This window comes from Oreochromis aureus, linkage group 8, assembly GCF_013358895.1.
Source record: "Oreochromis aureus strain Israel breed Guangdong linkage group 8, ZZ_aureus, whole genome shotgun sequence".
NCBI classification, from domain to species: Eukaryota; Metazoa; Chordata; class Actinopteri; order Cichliformes; family Cichlidae; genus Oreochromis; species Oreochromis aureus.
The window spans coordinates 11,785,025-11,804,653 of NC_052949.1; the positions used below are offsets into that span (position 1 = coordinate 11,785,025).

Here is a 19,629-nt window from a genome sequence, read left to right on the forward strand (position 1 = left end):
AACCTGATTGCTTTAATTGCTAGCAGATTTTTCAGAGTTGCCTGTAGTTTTTCATATTTGTCTGCAAATAGTTGCAGACAAGCCACTTACAACTTATTGGGGAATCCTAATTTTTCCCTCGTGACCGGTGGTCTCTAGGTCTGTCTGACTGGGCTCTTTATTCACTTGATCATACATTATCACCATGACTGTCACACGTTTAAATGGTTAGTTAATGCCACATTGGTAGTGTTTGCAAATGTGTAAGATGCAGTCATGTGAATCTTAATTGCCAGAAATCATTAGAAATATCTTTGATTACAGAATTCGCAATATGCAAAAAATAGAGTATTATTAGAGCACAATTGGAGACTAAGGATTTTTTTTTTGTACAAAAGTTAGCTTTAGTCTTACTTTTCCAGGTTTCTCTATCTATGCATCTGTCTTTTTTGTTTGTTTTCTTCTCTTGGCCTCTAATTATCTGTTTTTCTTTTTACCTCTGCTTCACAGCTTTTCCCTTTCACCTACTTAAGCAAACAGTCTCCATAAATTCTAGTGAAATCTAATTTTCTCAAGGCTCAGGGGTGCCAAAGAGAATAAACAAAAGCAGCCAAAGTTTTTGACCTTTGTGGCTGCTGACCATGAAGATATGCAACCCGAGAGTCGTAGTCCTGGCTTCCATCCTCCTCCTGACAGACAAACAGATTTGCTGGTTTTACAGTGTGAGTTAATGTCAGCTGGGTGGGAATGCTCACTGTATTTCCTTACTTCTCTCCGTTCTCACAGTCCAATGACCTTCCTTTGACCAGTCTTGCTTGTGTATGGGGTCACTGGCTGAGCGAAGATGCCACGTGTGGTCATCAGTCAGACGGTTGGATTTTGGCCGTCTCCTTTAGCTGATCCAGGGTTTTTTTTTTCACCCCCTTCTGTTGCCTTGCACATGTTTAGACAGAGCAGTGTCCTTGTGAAAAATGAATGCTGAATGAAAAGCAAAAACAGCATTTGTTCCAGTTGACTAGCAGTGAAAAATACCAGCAGCAGTTTCTCTTCCTTGCCCTACAAGGTAGCGTGTCTATTGAGAAACTTGTGGTAATTTGTTTAGTTTTTTTTTTTTAATGTTCTCCAGCACTGTTTTTTTGACTCATTTAAAACTTCAAATCTACACAAGCAGCGGTGGGAAACCTGTGTAGGAGTTAGAGCTCAGATAGCTCTTTTATCACTAAATTTAGCTTAGTGATAAAAGGAAATGGTGCAAAGAAAGTCAAGGACATGGAGCAAATAGCAATCCCCTCTCTACACGTCATGCAAAAAGCAGATGCTTTTGGCTTCACATCCCACTCATCATTAACAGTATGACTCCAGGTTGTTGTGGTGGACACACAGGGAGGTAAAGAAAGCATGGGGAGGATGTGTGAATGAAATGGACATCTCTGGTGTTCTTGCTTTGCCAGATAGGTTGTGAAGGCAATTCCCCCCCATCTTTTGTACCAGGCTTCCTGTCTCTCTGATAACTCCCTGTTGGCGTATGGGACACGATAGGGTCTCCTTTGGTTGGCCCCTGTACTCCTCCTCACTCACTCTCACCCAATCCCTCAAGCACTGAGAAGTGAGCTGCCAACAACAATAGGAGCTGCTAGGGTTTGATAAAGAGGCTGTGGACTGCTTTGGGGTGCAGGGACCCAATGAAATCAAAGCTGGACTCCATGACACAGTTTCCTTAAAAGCATCAGCAGAGTTTCTGAGAAAAGGGGTCAAAGGCAGGTTGTAAATTCATATAGGGTTAAGCAGGAAACTACACTTGCTGACTAATGACGGGAAATATCATCGAGGACACTGAGAGAACATCCTTTATATTTTGTCCCTGCATTTTTTTTTATTTTTTTTTTTTTGCAGTTAAGCAACAGTCAGCAAGTTAAAACAATGGATTTGGAGAAATGGATGCAAAAGGTAACATCATGCAAACTTCACACAAGACCAAGTTAAATTAATTAATAAAATATGAAATAAAAAAAAAAATCATTTTAGTGTCTCAGTCATGACCTCACAGTTTCTATGAGTCTGACTGGCCCTGCTCCTGTGATTGATTTTCCTCCAAATGCGCTTAAAATTTAATAAATGAGTGTTTTGTGTGGTGGCAGATCTGGTATACTTTCCTTTTCTTTGTGCCTAATGGGTCATTGATGTTGTAAAAATGAATGAATCCCAGCTGTGTGCTTCATCTGAAAGCTCTGCTCCTTGATGGGATGTTTGCAGACAGTGTCTTAGAGCCAATTATGTTCCACTTCCTGCGTTCGTCACCTGAAATACAGGAGTATTATTCCCCCAAAGAGCAATGGACCATGGATGATTTAGTAAGGCGTTATTGGAAAATCAGTAACCAACCTTAGAAACGGGGTAAAATGATTTTGAGACACAATAAAGTCTTTTATCAGTATTCGCTGCAGAAAACAACTTTTTCTTTTTTACTGCACCAACTGTGTGACTTTGCAGAAGGAAGCGTCCATCTGCCCGTGACAAGAGTCATGCTACTGACAGCATGACAGGATGTACAACATTAATGGTGCTGACCCTCAGATAAGCTGTAATGTTAGCTATCTGCACACTTTGTTTGGTTTGTGTATGGAAAGAAAATAATTCCTACGTGAAACTTGTTGCAGCAAGATTTGAAGATTTTCTTTAGTAATGACCTCTGGCGTCATTGCTGCTGAGTTTTCTAAATGTGTAATAGGTACTATGAGCCCTACAAGGCAAGCGCTGTCTCCAAAACTGAACAATTCACACCAAAACAACCTTGATGGATAAATAGCACCACAAGCCAGAGGGAAAATACTTTGATAAATAATTTGATTTTGATGCGAACTGTCCATTTAAAGATAAATGAATACTTTGCTCTACGTAAGATCGCTTAATAAAATGGACATAAAATAATTCCTCATCTGAGCTGAGATCACACCTTTTGGCAAAGATTGCTGATAATTCAGTTGCTTATTCAGTCTTCTAACTTTAATCTTGTAGCTTTAATCTCGCAAAGGACCCCAGGGTCACCGTGTATAAGCAAACCCACTTTAATACATCACTTTTTCTAGACAGAGTGAAGACATCTCTCTCACTGACAGTTATCAGAGGGGTGAAAAACAGGATGGGAGGGAGAGTACATTTGTATTCAGGTCTTAATTGTTTGATTTCCCTTAAGGGAATGCACGGCAGAGGAGAAAGGCACGAAAAGTATGTGGGTGTACAAGTACCGACAGCCTTAATTAATTGAAATGCTCCTATTTTCTGTGTGCATTTACCTTGTGAAAAGAATGATAGGCTTGATTGTTTGAAGTTCCCTCGTCGCTCATTAGTCAAAGCACAAGGTTGCAGTGAATATAGATGCATGAGCTTTGTGCCTTGGGCCAGTTCCCTGCAAAACATTGGAAATGATGGGAATGCTCAAAGCTAGTCTGTTTGTTTGACCCATCCTGAAAATGACTTTGCATTCACCTCTCCACGCTATCTCCTCTTATTCTTGGTCTTCACCCACATAATAATAACAAGAAAAAGCAAAGTAATAAATAATGTAACAACAGACAAAAGTCTGTTTCACAGTTAATTGTTTTGGAACTGCACATAAAGCCTTTTGTTTACACTTGAATATATTCACAGAAGGGAATATAAATTAAATTGTATCCATCTCCATCTGTTAGCTTTTATCATTTCCTGATTTTGCAAAACACAAAAGGACATGGATTGCAAAATCTCTAAAGGGGTGTTTCACTCAAAAAAAAAACGAAAAAGATTTTACGACTTTTTTGATTTTCTTGCTCATTTTTCTAGTCCAGATTTTGCAATATCAGTCTCTTACACAGTTGTTTCCCATTTAACACGAAACAGCTAAACTTAAATTTTGTTTGTGGTGCACGCAATATTGTGGAAAACACATTTTCTAGCAGCTTTGTCCTTTTTTAATTTTGTATAACCTGTAGATCTAATTGAAAAGAACTATTATGGGAACTGTTCCTGTGGTAAAATGTAGTTCCAGTGAATGCAGCTGGCTGTAATTTGCTGTTATTGGCTCCTTTTTGACAATTTTGTTTCAGAGGAGTTTTTAGGAAAAACATTAAAGTTCTATAATTCATTCATGATTTTTCCAATGCAGGATGCTCTGCATAAGTAGTTTTTAGAAATCGGGCGGAAAGTGTTGTGGTTTGCTGATAGTGTTGAAAGAAAAGAATGTGTTGCATGATCTATAAGCCATGAGCCTGCTGTGTGTGGAACACGAGCGCAATCTGCAGCTATGCCTGGATGTGAAATGACACACTCGCGCGCACACATGGACGCATGCACACAAATTACCACATAGATGTGCATAAATCATGCTGAGCTACCAACACATACAGTCATTACTGCACACAAACAGGGACACGCTCTTTCCATCTCTCCCACACCCCCGCATGCAGACACGGGAGCTCGTCCTAGGGGAGAAGGAGCGGCAGAGCAGAGGCCCCGTCTCTGCAAAAGAGGAACAGAAGCCCTGGGGGCAGATAGGAGTAGAAAGCAGGATGAAGGATCTCCTCTCCACTGATCCACAGCAACAAAGGCAATTGGAGAGGCTGCTGCTTAGGCACCTGACATAATTAGTTTCAGATAACAATGTCACTGGCCCATGCCACAGAAAAGAAAAATAAAAGACTATTTTTATTTGTTTTCCTGCAGTTTCCCTTTGATTGTTATCACTCATTTAACTGCAGTCACGAGGAATACAAAAGATTCATATTCTTTTTGACCCGAAGTGCAACATTTAGTCTTTTTTACCGCACCAATCAGTTGCCTTTAATTAGTCACATGTGATTACTTTTCCGTAGCCCTCTGGGATCAGCAGTATCATGAGGAATAAAATGACTATTTATGTCTTTTTGGGAGAAATAAGAGAGGCTTGCCTCGTTGGAACTCATGACTGAGCGGGTGATTTTAATATTCCGGGTGGCTGTTGTCATAGATACCATTTGTTCCATTTGGCGCGTGCATGAAGGCTTTTGGGTGACAGAGACCGTGGCATAAGCAAAACAAATGAGAGCCAGATGTGTCTTGACGTTACATGTCAACAAGTGACAAATGATGAAGAGACAAAAGAGAGAACGGATGCATAAAACAACAGACTACATCTGAATCAAAGTCGAACCTTTCTTCTAGTTATCCTGCTCGAGACTGTTTGTAGTTGAATTTTACAGCACACCTATGTGAAGACGCAGGACTGTGCAACCGGGAGGAAATTAAATGTGTATTTTTTATGCATGTCAGACAGGAATATTGAGGTATATGCCACTTAACACTCAATCTTGGAACCCATCAGCTATGGTCTGATGACTTAGCCTCTGGGGGGCAATGGCCAAGCGCCTTCATTATTGCCATCGGATTTCTAGAAAATGTATAACTGATATCCAGGCCAAGACTATCTGTCCTGTACTGCGCTACAGTCATTGTATTTACTTATTTGGAAAAAACAACTGATAGCCAGACAATAGAGATGGCTTTGGAATTGCATTTGGACTATTTAACCGTATAAGGCCAAAGCCTGCCTTAATGTGAGTGGTCAGTACTGCTCAAAATACAAACAGAAGCCAAGAGGTTTCTGGCACCCAGAAATCTTTCCCCTCTGCTGCTTAGCCTGCAAATTTTAATACAGATATCTTTTTAATACATATTACTTCCCATTGAACCACGGCTTAGTGAAAACAGTAAATACACAGAGCTGCTGCATCAGTGTTTTCTGAATCTGCACAGGATGCAAATGTAGTATTGTACAGCTAATAGAAAACACGTCTTCCTACCTACAAGTAGAGCCTGACTCATAACTAGCAACTATTAAATGAAACTTCATGCATGTGTGAAGCACCTTTCAGCCATGTTATGAGTGTTGGTGTTGCATAATTTGTCCGTGCTAACAAATGTTGGGAAAATCTGTTTATGTTTCGTGTGTCTGAAAGGGAAAAAAAAATAAAACTCAGCCTATATATGAGATTGTTAAATTACCAAATATTGGTATTGGTTTGTAAAATTTAGTACTGGTCAGTTGTAATGGTTAACACACATGCTTGGCAAGCAAAAGGTCACATGTTCAATCCCAGTTTGGCACAAATCTCCTTTACGGTTGTTCTAGGAAGGGCATCTGGTGTAAAACTGTCAAATCAAACATGCGGAGCTAATCGCTGTAGTTTTCCCGCCTGTAACAATAGAGCAGCTAAAAGTAACTTTTACAGTTAAAGTACACTTGATTTCATTGGGCCAGTTTTTAAATACAGGTCAGTCAACCTTTTGGTTTGTGTCTCATTCTGTTCTGAAACTGAAAATGTTCAAAGGATTTTCTGCAATTATTTTCCTTATTAGTTTTAGTCTGGATCATTATCTTCACACTTTATCAAAGATACGTGTTGCATTTCTGCCCTAATTCCAGTTATCTCATCTATTGTTGGGGTGGTATTCATCATTCCCTCTCTTTAATTGGGATCCTGTGGAATAATCCATCACGCAGACATTGCTCAGAAATGACACTTTATTGATTTCACGGGGCATGCCTGGACTTAACCACATCAATCTCCAGGTGACAGTCACTGCAATAATTGTATGCCACTGCTGCTAATGGCTCTTCTGTTTGACCATCTTGCTGACCAATTAACCACCCCTGGATGCTACACAGGTGTAAAGAATAATAATGAGGCTCTTATGATGTGTTGAAACCGGGATGAAGGCCAAGGAGACCTGCTTGGTGTAGAAATGAATAAGATAAGCATTCTTATTGTACCCGGAGGGCAACTGGCCTTCTTGACACTCTCATTTTTTGGTTCTTACCCTGTCGTGTTTGCTGCTGGAGCATTGGTCTTGAGGCCAGGAGCAGCACTGTGCAACATCTTAGCTTGCTACTGAACACGGCAGCCTATATAAACACAGCTAATACCAGCCGTGTTGATTTCTTTTTTCTGTTTTTCCGCTTCCTCCCCCTTTCTTAAGCCGTAATCATTGGCTGGCATGCTCAAGTGGTTCTCTTCATGACATGCTTCATGAAGGTTAGGAGTTGTATTGAGTACAGGGTAAGCAGGGGGAATTCATGCATCTCTGCTCTACTTGGCACCAGCCTGCAACACCGCCTGATGTCAGACACATCACAGCCAGAAAGACTGGCCCTCTTCCCTTGTTCATGGAAAAAAAAATCTAACACTGAGACAAGGTTTTTTTGGTGGTGTTGAGGGAGTTGCACTGTAGTTTTTCATGCACACAATCCCACTTTCCCTCGACTTTTTCCAAGTGAAACTGGGTTCTTGCCATTTGCCACATAAAAGCAGTGGGACATTATAACTCCCACATTGCCTCACAAGTCTTTCAGTTGAAATGTAATGTACTAATTGGAGGTCCCAGATTAAGTTTTACGAGAAATGTTTCTCTTTGATGGCGATTTCATTTGCTCTAAATGTTTATCTTTACATCTGTTCTAAATAACTTTCCGTTACAGACTTTGGTTTCCAAGAGCTTCAGAGCTACTTGCCCTTCTGAGGCCTAAAACCTCACTTCTCATCTATCATAGTAAATTCCAGGATTTGATTTCTCCAGAAGTCTCTTATTAGGTTGTCTGAGTTTAATGAGTTTAATGAGACATATCGGAGACTGTGACTGGGAAATTCAGCTTGTGGTGCCAACGTCGTAGTCTTCTCAAGTCAGTTGAGAGTATTGAATTCATGTAACACAAAAAGGGAAGTTACTCTACTCTATCCTTTTCCTTGCTTAATTATACTGGCTGCTTTAACTAAATGGAGATGAGAAAGAGCGTTTGTCATCCCTGACTGAAAAAGAGACTCTTTTGTGTTTCGCCAAAGGGAACGCTATGATCCCCACAACTTGAGCAAACTTTTCCCATATTTCTTAATCCATCTAAAAAAAAACGTTTTTCCAGGAAAACCTTCCTTTCTCACAAGAATAATTCTCACTCTCAACTTTTGTTGTTTCTCCAAGATTTTATCAAAAGTCTCCAAACAGTTCGAACTCTTCTCTCCGTTGCTGTATTTTTTTTTTCTAACAGCCTGTGCGTGACTTGAGCTCAGCTCTGGATTTGCCTGTATGCTTTGACATTTAGTTGTTGCCATAATCACATCACAAGTTTTCAGTACAAGTCTACAGTTGTGTGTCATAATCAATAAAAAAACTGGTGCTTCATTAGCATATAAAAGCTCCGAAATGTTTTCTCCAGCATGACTTCTAAGCGGAATGTTTGACATTTAGGACCTTTCTTTTGAGGTCAGCTTTCACCCACAAATGAGACTCCCTCTTCCTGTTGATTGATTAGGCTCTGGCACCGATTCATCAAGCCTGTTTCAATTAATGTACCTCACATACCTCCCCATTTTAGATCCCTGGCATGCGAGCAGAAGAAACCCTGATGAAGAAGACCGCATGCAACAAAAATGCGGAATTTATTGGTACATCACTGTTGGTCAGCAAGTTTTCTCAGTTACATTTACAACCAGGAATGTGTTTGAAAGGTTAGTCCTCTATGTAAAAATTCCCTTTATATAAGACTTGTATATCCTGAGAGAAGAGGCTGACAACGCCGAACAGAGATACAACATAGAAAAAAAAATAATTTAATGCAGAAAGAACAGGAGTGACATTTAGTTGCTGGCATTCAGGATTAGTGTGAAGCGACTTCATTGTCTTTCTGTCTGCAGTGTCAAAACTACTGACAAGCAAATCCAACTCTATCCTCACCTAATGCATTTTCTTTCAGAAAGTTATATGGAGGCAGCATGACAAGGTAAAAACATGACAGCTGTAATTATGTGTACCTGTCGAACAGATGCAGAGAAGTTAACAAACACATCTCTGGTTTGAGTGTTTTGAAAACAAGTCGATGCCGCAGTAGCACAAAGTCTGTGATATTTTGCCTCTCACTGTGTCCCATTTTGAAGTCACTGAGCCTTTGTGGTTGTCTGGTTCTCAGGCTGCCTACATTTTCAGACTGATCCTGTAGCTTTAATAGCCAGAACATGAAAACTTGTTAACTCATAGCGCCTCTCCCTCATTGCTGACTCCCTGTCACTCAGGCAGAGCCCTGCTGGAAGCCCGTCCTCTGGGTAATGCATTTTAAATGGGAGGGCGTGACCCTCCTCTCTCTCCATTTGCCTATGCCTCATTAACTTTGCTCTGATTGATAAACAGTGAGCTGCTGCTGCTGCCACGCGGGGCGAGTGGCTCAGACACTTAATGCAGTTGGGTGGTGGTTCATTGCTTGGCATGGATTAGATGCACCCATAAGTATTGTCAGCTGGGTGACATGCAGCGGAAGGCTTTTTGCACTTTGAAGACTCATCGTTGTAAAACCCATTAAATATCTTTCTTATGTGCTCTTCTACTTTTAGCACTTTATTATGTTCTAGTCTCTTTCCTACAAAACCTTCGTATGTCCATACAGTGTTTATGCTTTTCTTGTATTTCTCCTATTCGTGATTAAAAATCCCCTCCTTGCACTTTCTGTGTCAGTAATGAGGGACAAAAATTCACAGTCCTAGTTTCAGCACTTAGGCATATTACGCTGATATCTTCCGAAGTTACACCCATTTTAAAACAGAATTTTCCCACTTCACTTTGCTCCACTGCATCATGTATGCTTTATATTCCTGCTGCTAGCACCATTTTAAAAAATTACTCCACTGATATTGCAGTAATATTTCATCCGTGTTCTACATGACAACCAATACTAGATTTTTCCAACTTATTTTAGGGAGTAAGAAAATTCTGCTGTTGATATATCAGGTGACATTCTTTGTGTTGAGCCAGTGTGCTACGAGTGCAAGTCCCAAGTCCAAGTAGATGGAGAGGTTTTCATCAGGAACGGCATCTGGAGTAAAATTGTAGCTAAATTAAACACGCTGATCATAAGAATATGAGATTTCTCTACCAGATCAGTTGGGCTCAGGTTAACAATGACTGCCTTTGGTGCTGTTGGCCAACAGGTTACCTGTGGGAACTGTGCTACTATTGGCTGCAGACAAAGGAAGAGGAGGATGCTATGGCAACCTTAAAGAGAGCAGCTGAAAGTAGAATCTAATATGCAGTGAGATCTGGCAACGTATCATCCCCACGCTGGCTCCCGGTCAAGTCACACATCCTTCTTCTCACTTAGAAATCCCTCAATTCCCTGGCCTGTCAGTACCCGTTCGACCTCCTTTAACCTGGCATACAAATCTAAGTTATTGTAACTATTACTTTTATTATTAAGAAGAAAACATTTCCATATTTCCATATAGGTCTTCCAACTAAAAGTCAAAGCTTAAAAGCATCACTAAGATCAACAGTTTGATTAGGATTCTTGGAGTCAATTTGTAATTATCCAAGATGCTAAACTCAGACTGATACTCTTGTTAGTAGACAGACCCTCCCCTTTAGTGAATCTGTGTGTGCACTGTAGCTTGTATCTGCTTCCACTTAATATTATGATATATAACGTCTTCTTTCATTTCAGTGCTGATGATTTGTAACAATTATCTTGCCATATTTCCTATAGCTTCTACTAGGCAGTCTTGCAGACATTAAAGATTAGATTACTAAGCAATTTAGATCATTTCATCTCATGTTTAAAGGCTAATGCTCTGGGTGTTGTTTTCATGGTGAGCTTTGCATTAATAAACAGATTTGTTCTGTTGTCAAAAATAGCTACTACCAATTTAAGAAATATAACAAAACAGAAATCTTTTCTGTTTTTCATGGTCTGGAAAAAGCAACTAGGTTTCCCCATGTTTCTCATTTGCAGCAACTTCTTCAAAAGCATTCTGGAGCAAGACGGCAAAAGCATATGAGGACATCATAGTTCTGGCATAGCTATATTATCTTCCTGTCCATTTTAGAATTCAGTTTAAGATATTACTGATTGTTTTGTTAATGTTAATGCTCATAATGGATAGGCCCCAGTTTATATCACCAGTCTTATTCATTTACATTCATCTCCTAGGTCTCTCAGACCGACTAGTACACATCTCTTACATGTCCCAAGGGCACCCCTCAGACAAGAAGGCGACAGAGCCTTTGCGGTCACTGCTCCATCTTTGTGGCATCAGTTTCTCTGCTTTTAAGCCTAGGCTCAAAACCCACCTTCATTCTCTGATTCTCTGGCGTTTCAGCCTAATAATCTCACATTTACTGTTGCATCTACTCCCAACCGGTCGCAGCAGATGGTCGCCCCTCCTTGAGCCTGGTTCTGCTGGAGGTTTCTTCCTGTTAAAAGGGAGTTTTCCCTTCACACTGTCGCCAAAGTGCTTGCTTATAGGGGGTCATATGATTGTTGGGTTTTTCTCTGTATGTATTATTATAGGGTGTACCTTATAATATAAAGTACCTTGAGGCGAGTGTTGTTGTGATTTGGCGCTGTATAAATAAAATTGAATTGAATTGACTTGAAAAATAAATAAATATAAATATATATAAATAAATATATATATATGCATGTGTATGTGTATGTATATGTATGTATATATATATATATATATATATATATACACATATATACGGCTGTGATCGATGTAGCGGTTCCGAATGACAGCAATATCAGGAAGAAGGAACACGAGAAGCTGGAGAAATACCAAGGGCTCAGAGAAGAGCTCGAGAGGATGTGGAGGGTGAAGGTGACGGTGGTCCCGTGGTAATCGGAGCACTAGGTGCGGTGACTCCCAAGCTAGGCGAGTGGCTCCAGCAGATCCCGGAACAACATCGGAGATCTCTGTCCAGAAGAGCGCAGTCCTGGGAACAGCTAAGATACTGCGCAGGACCCTCAAGCTCCCAGGCCTCTGGTAGAGGACCCGAGCTTGAAGGATAAACCGCCCGCAGGGGCGTGCTGGGTGGTTTTTTTTTTTTTTCATATATATATATATACACACATAAAGCTGTGTTTAAATGTTCTTTGTAAATAAATTTCACCAGCTTGAACATCAAAGTCTTTCTTTATTGGCAAATATGGGTCAATAATAGCTGTCAGCTGATATTATAGTTTGGACACTAATGAAAAACAGATCCTGTCCAGTAATTTATCTGTAACCAATCTCTGTCCACACTGTATATTTCTTTCTTTTTTCTTTTCTTTTCTTGTCTTTTCTTTTCTTTTCTTTTCTTTTCTTTTCTTTTTTTTTGATGTATTGTTGCATAAAACCAATGTGAGCTGAAACTTGCTTGTCTTTATTTGGAGATATTAATTGGATTCCCTCTGTGTTTAAATGGAATTGTGAGCAGCTTCTGTTTTAAAAATTATCCTCGCTCTTGCGGTCAAGGATGCTCCGAACTCTGAGAGAGTCAAAAGAGTATAAATCAATGGCTACAGTACCTCAAAAGCGAATGACTATTCTCTTTGTTAAGCAGTCTGGTAACCTTAGGTCATAACTTTGTTGTTACTTACACTCTGCAGTGAGTGAACCCTTAAAGGATTTCTCCTGTGGTTCTCCTGTGTTAGGAAGGCACTAATTCCCTTGCGCTCATTCATCGAAAGCCACAAGAACGTAACATATGGATGGCACATGGAGGTCTGCAACATGTTTTTTCATGCCAACACTCAAGCGGCGAGGCAAATGCATACGCGCATTCACCACATCATATTGTCTGTTGTGGGCAGATGTTGAACTCGTGTGTTCAACTGAGTGCATAGACCTAATTAAGACTGTAGAAACACATCATTTTATTTGGCTCTCTCTCCTCTTTGGCCTCGCTTTGATCTAATGATTATTACCAGTTCTTTGGCTCTGTGGAGGACTGGAGGGTGGGGAAGCATTGTGTCTCATGCTGACAGCTCCCAAACAAAATAACCCTCCTACCCGGGTTGTTACAGCTGAAACTCCCAGCTGGGTTGTCAGTGGTGAGGTCAGTAAGAGGATCCAGCTGCCTGCTGAGGTTTGTTCCTCTGCTGTGGATTAGCACCAGCCAACCATCTGCTAATGTCCTGGAGAGTAATACAGCACATGTGCTCACTGTATGTACAGTACATGGACAATCTCATGTTTGTTTGCACAAATACTGAGCACAAATACAGATATGCTCTCGTCAACACAGGAGGGGGTGCACACAGTTTTTTTGGCTCATTGATTTCTTTTCTGCATGTGATCCACAGCACCCCAGCTGAGTATCCTTTCCTCCACCAGAGAAAAGCCTAGTGCTCAGTAACCTCTCTAGGTGGGGTGAGAAAGGCAGCCAACATCATAATAAGGCTGTGATGGTATTTTCTTTGTCTTGCGGTAAGAGGAGAGCACAACCCAGAGGTTATCTGGTGTACTCATGCCATAATCTCACCCTGTTGGCTCATAAAGGCCACAGGAGGCTCTTTAGGATTGTGGGTTTTTGTTTCAAGAGAAGTTGGACTTGAACTTTGATTCTACTAGTAGCTACTAGGAACAGCACAAAGCATCTAAAATCAAAATGCTGCATTTTAGTGTGTTTTAAAAATGTATAGATTTGACAAAATGTCTCCACAAAATCTGACAACTTTCATGCATAAGGTGTGTACAACAAACACGTTAATCACTATACCACAGAGCCACTAATGCTAAAAAATGACCATAGACTTAAAGATGACCAATGCGGAAGTGCCTTAAACGTGCATCCTTTCTGTTATCCAGTAGGGGGCTCTGGCTTTTAAAAAGAAGTCAAACTGCGTAGAAGTCTATGAGAAATTCTCACTTAATCTATTATCTCAATAAATAGTTTATGGTCCCAATCACCAGATTTAAGTCTTATATGATAAAATATGATGCGTATATTTGAAATTATAACAAGCATACCATTATAACTAATGATATGCTTATTACTTATTGGCTGTCCTCATGGTGATTAGGACCAGAATTCTCAAGTTAGGCTTTAAAATATGACTTCACCAACTCATGGGTGATGTCTATGTGAATGCCCACCGAACTGAGTGATTCTGCCAGGAGCTATAACTTGACTGAAAAACAGAAATGAAATGTAAACTGAGTTTGCTACCAGCCATGTAGCCTTATTGTTGACAGAGATACTGTAAGTAGGTGCTTTGTCAAAATTAGAGGAAAGAAGGTGGCAGGTTCCTCATTTCCACACTATTGCAATTTCTTCTCTGTTTCCAGTGAATAACAATCAAATTCCATCCTGTATTTTCTACCTGTCTTTGTGTCAAATAGACAATCCTTATAAAATATTAAGTGGGTTGGTAACAGCTTTTCTTTTATGATAAAAATCCTCCAAAAGGCAAAATGTTTTGGTAATAGCAAAACATGCATGACTCACTTGCACTGAAGCATTAAACTAGCATGACTACTGGGTCATAGGTTATTTTTGGTTTTAATTTATAGGTTAAAAATAAATGAACTGTGATGGTAGGCTGAGTTTTACAAGTATCTCGATACACCTCTTCATTTTATTGAAGCTGTATTTTTATTCTCAGTGCTGACTTATGCTATTTGTTCATTTTTATTAAGTGTGGTTATACCTATATGGTACCTTCATTTAAACCACAGTGTTATTTATTCCCAGTCGTTAAAAAAAAAAAAAAAAAAAATCAACTCATGACTTGCTGTTGTCTGCAATGTGTAAACTAATTATTGTTCCATTTGTTTCACATGGAATGAGTTATTGATTGATATTGAATGCGTCTTCATGGTGTTGGGAAAGTGAATTAATAGAAAACGTCACTTCAGCCTCTTTTGAATGTGGTTTTTTCCCCTTCATGCCTTCTGCTTGAATCAATTTATGCTATCCTAAAGCAGTTTTAAGTTTTAAATCAGACTGTTTATCTTCCATGCAGGTCTGGCTGTGGTTGGATGGCTTAAGACATTGTGATTGATTTTTTTGGGGGGTTTTTTTGTTTTGAAAGAAGCCCCCAAGGGTCACTGCTGAATGTTTGTTGTCTTTGTTTATCCTTTCTAGGGGGCTCTTTGCAAGTAACTATACAGAAACCCATTACCTGGAAGATGGCAGCGCTGTCGCAGGCGTTCACAACTTCACGGTATGTTTCTTTTTATTTTCTGGGTTTTCTTATCATAAAGGTGACAAAACAAAGTGATTGAATTTCGAACATTGTTACATTTTCTTCTATGTTACCTGCCCAGCAGCTCATATGAATGTTGACCTTTTGTGAAACTCTTCCTCTGGATAGACTCTGCTTTGCTGTGCTAATATTAGGGTCCGTGAGAAAGTAAAGAACACTTGATATAGCAGTTAGAACCACTTTTAAAACCACCTGGAATTGTGCAGTCGTGCGCACATAGAGGACAATCCAGGTGAGTGGGGCCATTTTCAGCCGACGGATTCATATTTGATGAAATGAGAAGGCAGATAGAGGTCAGAAAATGGACTCTCTTTTAGGCAACAACTCAGATTTGTCTTTTTTTAAATAGATTTGATCAAAACAAATCCTAAAGAATTGTTTGTTATGAAGGACTAAGAAAGATTGAATTGGTGAACATCTAAGTGCAATCTGAAAGCCACGGTGACCATGAAATATTAAGCACCTATCAAGCATTCATGAGGCTCCCACTTTGAAAATTAAGATAGAATTTTATCTAAAATATATCTCTAAAGTATAACAAATCACTTGTAAATGTTAACCATGAAGAAATCAATTTAGACATAAAGGGATTACATAGAGAAAAGCAAAGCTTCTGGTTGTTGCATGAGGCTCCTGTATGAGGAACACACTGTCTGCCAGTTCAAATTTAAACTTTACTTCAGCTGTGACTAAAATATTTTGACCGTTAGATACACAGTGTGTCTAGTGATCACCAGACAGAACATTTTTCTTTGTCAGTGCAACTTTACTTCCTCTCACTTGGCTGTGTTGACTATGTGTGGTTTGATTGTATTATTTGAACGTGCATGCGATGCGAAAAACAGCACAACAAATAACATTCAGGACTACATGCGAAACAGCAGAGCAAAGCATGAATTTGCCTGCACTGACACAGACAAATGTTTTGTTACGTGAGCATATGGACGGACAATCTGTCAAACAGCTTTGCTACAACTGAGGTAAACACTCGCCAGCCACTTTATTACATACACCTTGCTAGTACAGGCTCGGGCCTCCTTTTGTCTGCTTAATTTTTAATCTGCAGAGTCAATAAGATGCTGGAAGCATTCCTCAGAGATTTTGGTCCATATTAACATGATAGGATCACACAGTTGCTGCAGATTTGTTGGCTGTACAACCGTGATGCAAATCTGCTGTTCCACCACATCCCAAAGGTGCTCAATTGAATTGAGATCTGGTTTTCATGGAGGTCATTTGAATGCAAGCAACCAATTTTCATATTCAAGAAATGATTTTGAGATGGAGCTTTGTGACATGGTGTGTTACCAGAAGTTAGGTACACTGTAGTCATGGTCAGCAACAATGGTCATGGTCAACAAAGGATCCCAAAGTGTTCCAAGAAAATATCCCCCACACTATTACACACCATCATCGGCCCGAATTGTTGATATCAGGCAGGTTGGGTCCATGCTTTCATGTTGTTTACACCAAATTCTGAATGTTGCTGCAGAAATTGAGGCTTGTCAGACAAGACAATCTTTTTCCAGTCTCCTTTTGTCCGGTGTAAAATTGTAGCCTCAGTTTCTTGTTCTTAGCAGACATGCATGGTACCCAGTATGATCTTCAACTGCTGTAGCCCATCTGCTTCACAGTTCAACATGTTGTGCATTCAGAGATGTTCTTCTGTATACATTGTATGTAATAAAGGGTTATTTGAGTTACTGTTGCCTTCCTATCAATCTGAAGCAGTCTAGACTCATCTGATCTCTGGCATTAAAAAGGCATTTTTGCAGGTCACCATACTTCCCTGTTCTTTCATTTCATTCAGTTTGAATGTCAGCAGATTGTCTTGACCATGTCTAGATACCTAAGTGCAATGAGCTGCTCCTGTGTGACTGGATGATTAGACATTTGCATTAATGAGCAGTTGAACAAGTGTGCCTAATAAAGTGGCCAGTCAGTATTAAAAACAGAAGATAAATGTTTCTTCATATCCAACACAGAAGGCATGATTGGGAACATATTCTTGGCACAAATGAAACCTCATAGAATTGAAGTACCTTCTTTGTTCTTGGCTTCAGTGCTGTAATAAATATTGTTCATATTCATTAAGCTCAAATAGGTTTTCTCCAGCAACATTTGTTCTGCTTTTAAATGTTGCCGGTCTCTCAAATTTTCTATGGATCCATAAATACTCTAAAATATTACAAATGGATGTAAAGAAAATATTCATCTTTTGAAAAGGTTTTTTTTTTTGAGGTTCAGAAAAAGAAAGGCTATTATAGCACAGAGTAATGAATGAGTTTGATGCTGCTGAACCATGAGGAGCAGTTTCAATCCCTATGAAATAAAACTGCCACCAGCTTGCTTGATTTCAGGAATTTGATTATCAGCAGTTTGTAAAGCAATTTAACGTTGCATTTTCATTTCGATACCGAGAAAGCATAACAATAAACGGTCTATGAGGTCTGTGTGTAAAAGGCCTAGCAGACTTATAGCTGAAATGCACAAAAAGATGAGATTATTATATTCAGTAACGTCCAACCCACACAGCAAAATGATTTTCCACTCGAGACCAGAGTTGGGCCATCCCTGGCAGGGCTTGGCCGGCTCATCAGAATTGCTGCCATTCCAGAGCACAAAGACAATGAAGGAGTTGTAGTGGAGTGTGAGATACAGAGTCCGCAGCTGTGGGTGGATAAATAGCTTCCCATTTTCCATAGCTATCCATTAATTATAAAAGCTGCATAATGTTTATGTAGACAGAAAGAGTAACAATGATCATAACAATAAAAATGACACAAAGAAAATAAAGAATAAATGTCTATGTTACAAGTTTTGTGTGACTACAGTCAATATACAAATGAAAATTTGGGAGAATGGATGAAGCCAGATGCAGGAATGTGGCATTTTGCCTCATGTTTGCATCACTCATGTTTGCATTTCTTTTGTGGAGTCTGCAGTAGTTGATTAAAAGTGCGGACACTTCTGACCTCCATCCCTTCTCTCATTCCTCGCTCATGACCACAGCCAGTTCTTCATGGGAGGATCTTTTTACTGGAAACAACCAGATCATTCGAGACTGATCTGTAGTTAATTTATTTGTCCTGCCGGCAGGGAGGAGACTGATATAGTGATCTGGGCAAGGGATCTTGTGGGTTCAGTTCTGTGTCAAAGGCAAGGTACTGCTGGGAGTGACTTGAGTATGAGTCAGCTCTCCCACCATCGTTCCCATTATCTGTTTTACACAGTCTCCTTTTCTCACTAAATCTAAGTCCACGTACAATCCAATAAATACATAGCATGTAACAAAAGCCATCTACTGGGAATATGAATGATTTCCATGGTTATTAAAGCAGTAACGGAATAATAAGTGTGTGGTTATAATAAACAATGTAATGTTCACACCCAGGATTTCCACCCACAATAATCTGGATTCTGGTTATTAATCCTCTGTATTTCAAATATGAAGGCATAAGCACTTTCCTGTCTTCCTGCAGAAACCTTAGGAACAAAAAGTCTATTCATATCCTTTATATCAATGCATCATAGTCATGATCTCATCAAAGAAACATGAGGTGCAAGCATTAACTGAGTGTACTAAATCCAGCCCTACTCCTCTCTGCTAAACTATAATTTCATATTTCATGTAATGTGCTTTCCTGTCCCTGCACCTTTTTGCCCGACTATAATGGATTGCTCTCTTTTCTGTCCAGTCCACTATCAGAAAGTGTCCGCATAAAAGTTTTCAGGGTTTTGGTCCACTTCTCTTGTGAAATACACTATATGCACCAAAGTACTGGACCACCTACGCGTTACACCTACAGGAGCTGCTCTGCCATGGAAACCAATGCCATGAAGCTCCCAGTGGACAGTTTTTGTGTTGCACTGCAGTTGATAGTGAAATATCTAGAAACAAAAGAAGTCTCCTGAAGTAGAGTGCCATGCTTGTGAAGAATGACCCGTTCTTTCGCAAGTGTTTCCAAAAGCATGCTAGCTAGGTGCTTGATTTTACACACCTGTGGCCATGGGGACTGAAAACACCTGAATTCAAAGATTGAGAGTTATCCATGTAGTGTTTCACATCTTTATTGTCTTTTTAATACCTCGGAGGCAGCAGAACAACTCGTCAACTGACATATAATATGTCAGAAAAGAAATTACCTCCACCCAATAGACATTGAACAACATTAATATTCATGAGATGCTTACTTGCAACTCAGTGTTTATAAGCCCAGTGAAAAACAATGCTTAAACCTAATAATTCATGGTGATTTTGTCACTGCGTCTAACCCCTCTTAAAGAGTTAGTTGCATATGAAATATTCATGAATGTAGTTAAAGGGATTGAGTGCACGTTACATGTGTTAACCAAAATTAAGGTGATGGTAAGACTGAAAGATGCTATTTAGTAAGCCCTTTTCCTCTAGATATTCTGAGACGTCTGACATTAATTGGATTATCATAACAGAATTACTGCTAAAAGTGCTGGGATTCAGTATTAAGCAAGAATTGCCTTTAATGCCAGAAACCCACTGCAAATTCAGCTGCCTATAGAGAGTAGCCACCTCGAAGAAGGCCAGACATCAAAATTTACTGCCTGAACTCTATATTTAGAAGCAGTCAAAGTGGGGTGGAAAACTCACA

At 39.7% G+C, this 19,629-nt stretch overlaps 1 protein-coding gene across 1 annotated transcript in view; it reads left to right on the forward strand.

Moving 5' to 3' along the window:
* LOC116328806 (disintegrin and metalloproteinase domain-containing protein 12) overlaps positions 1-19,629 on the forward strand; it is a 78,663-nt gene that overhangs the window by 25,600 nt on the left and 33,434 nt on the right. The window contains exon 4 of the mRNA XM_031750687.2: positions 14,881-14,959. Coding sequence (XP_031606547.1) covers positions 14,881-14,959 — 79 coding nt within the window. The remainder of the gene's footprint in view (positions 1-14,880; positions 14,960-19,629) is intronic.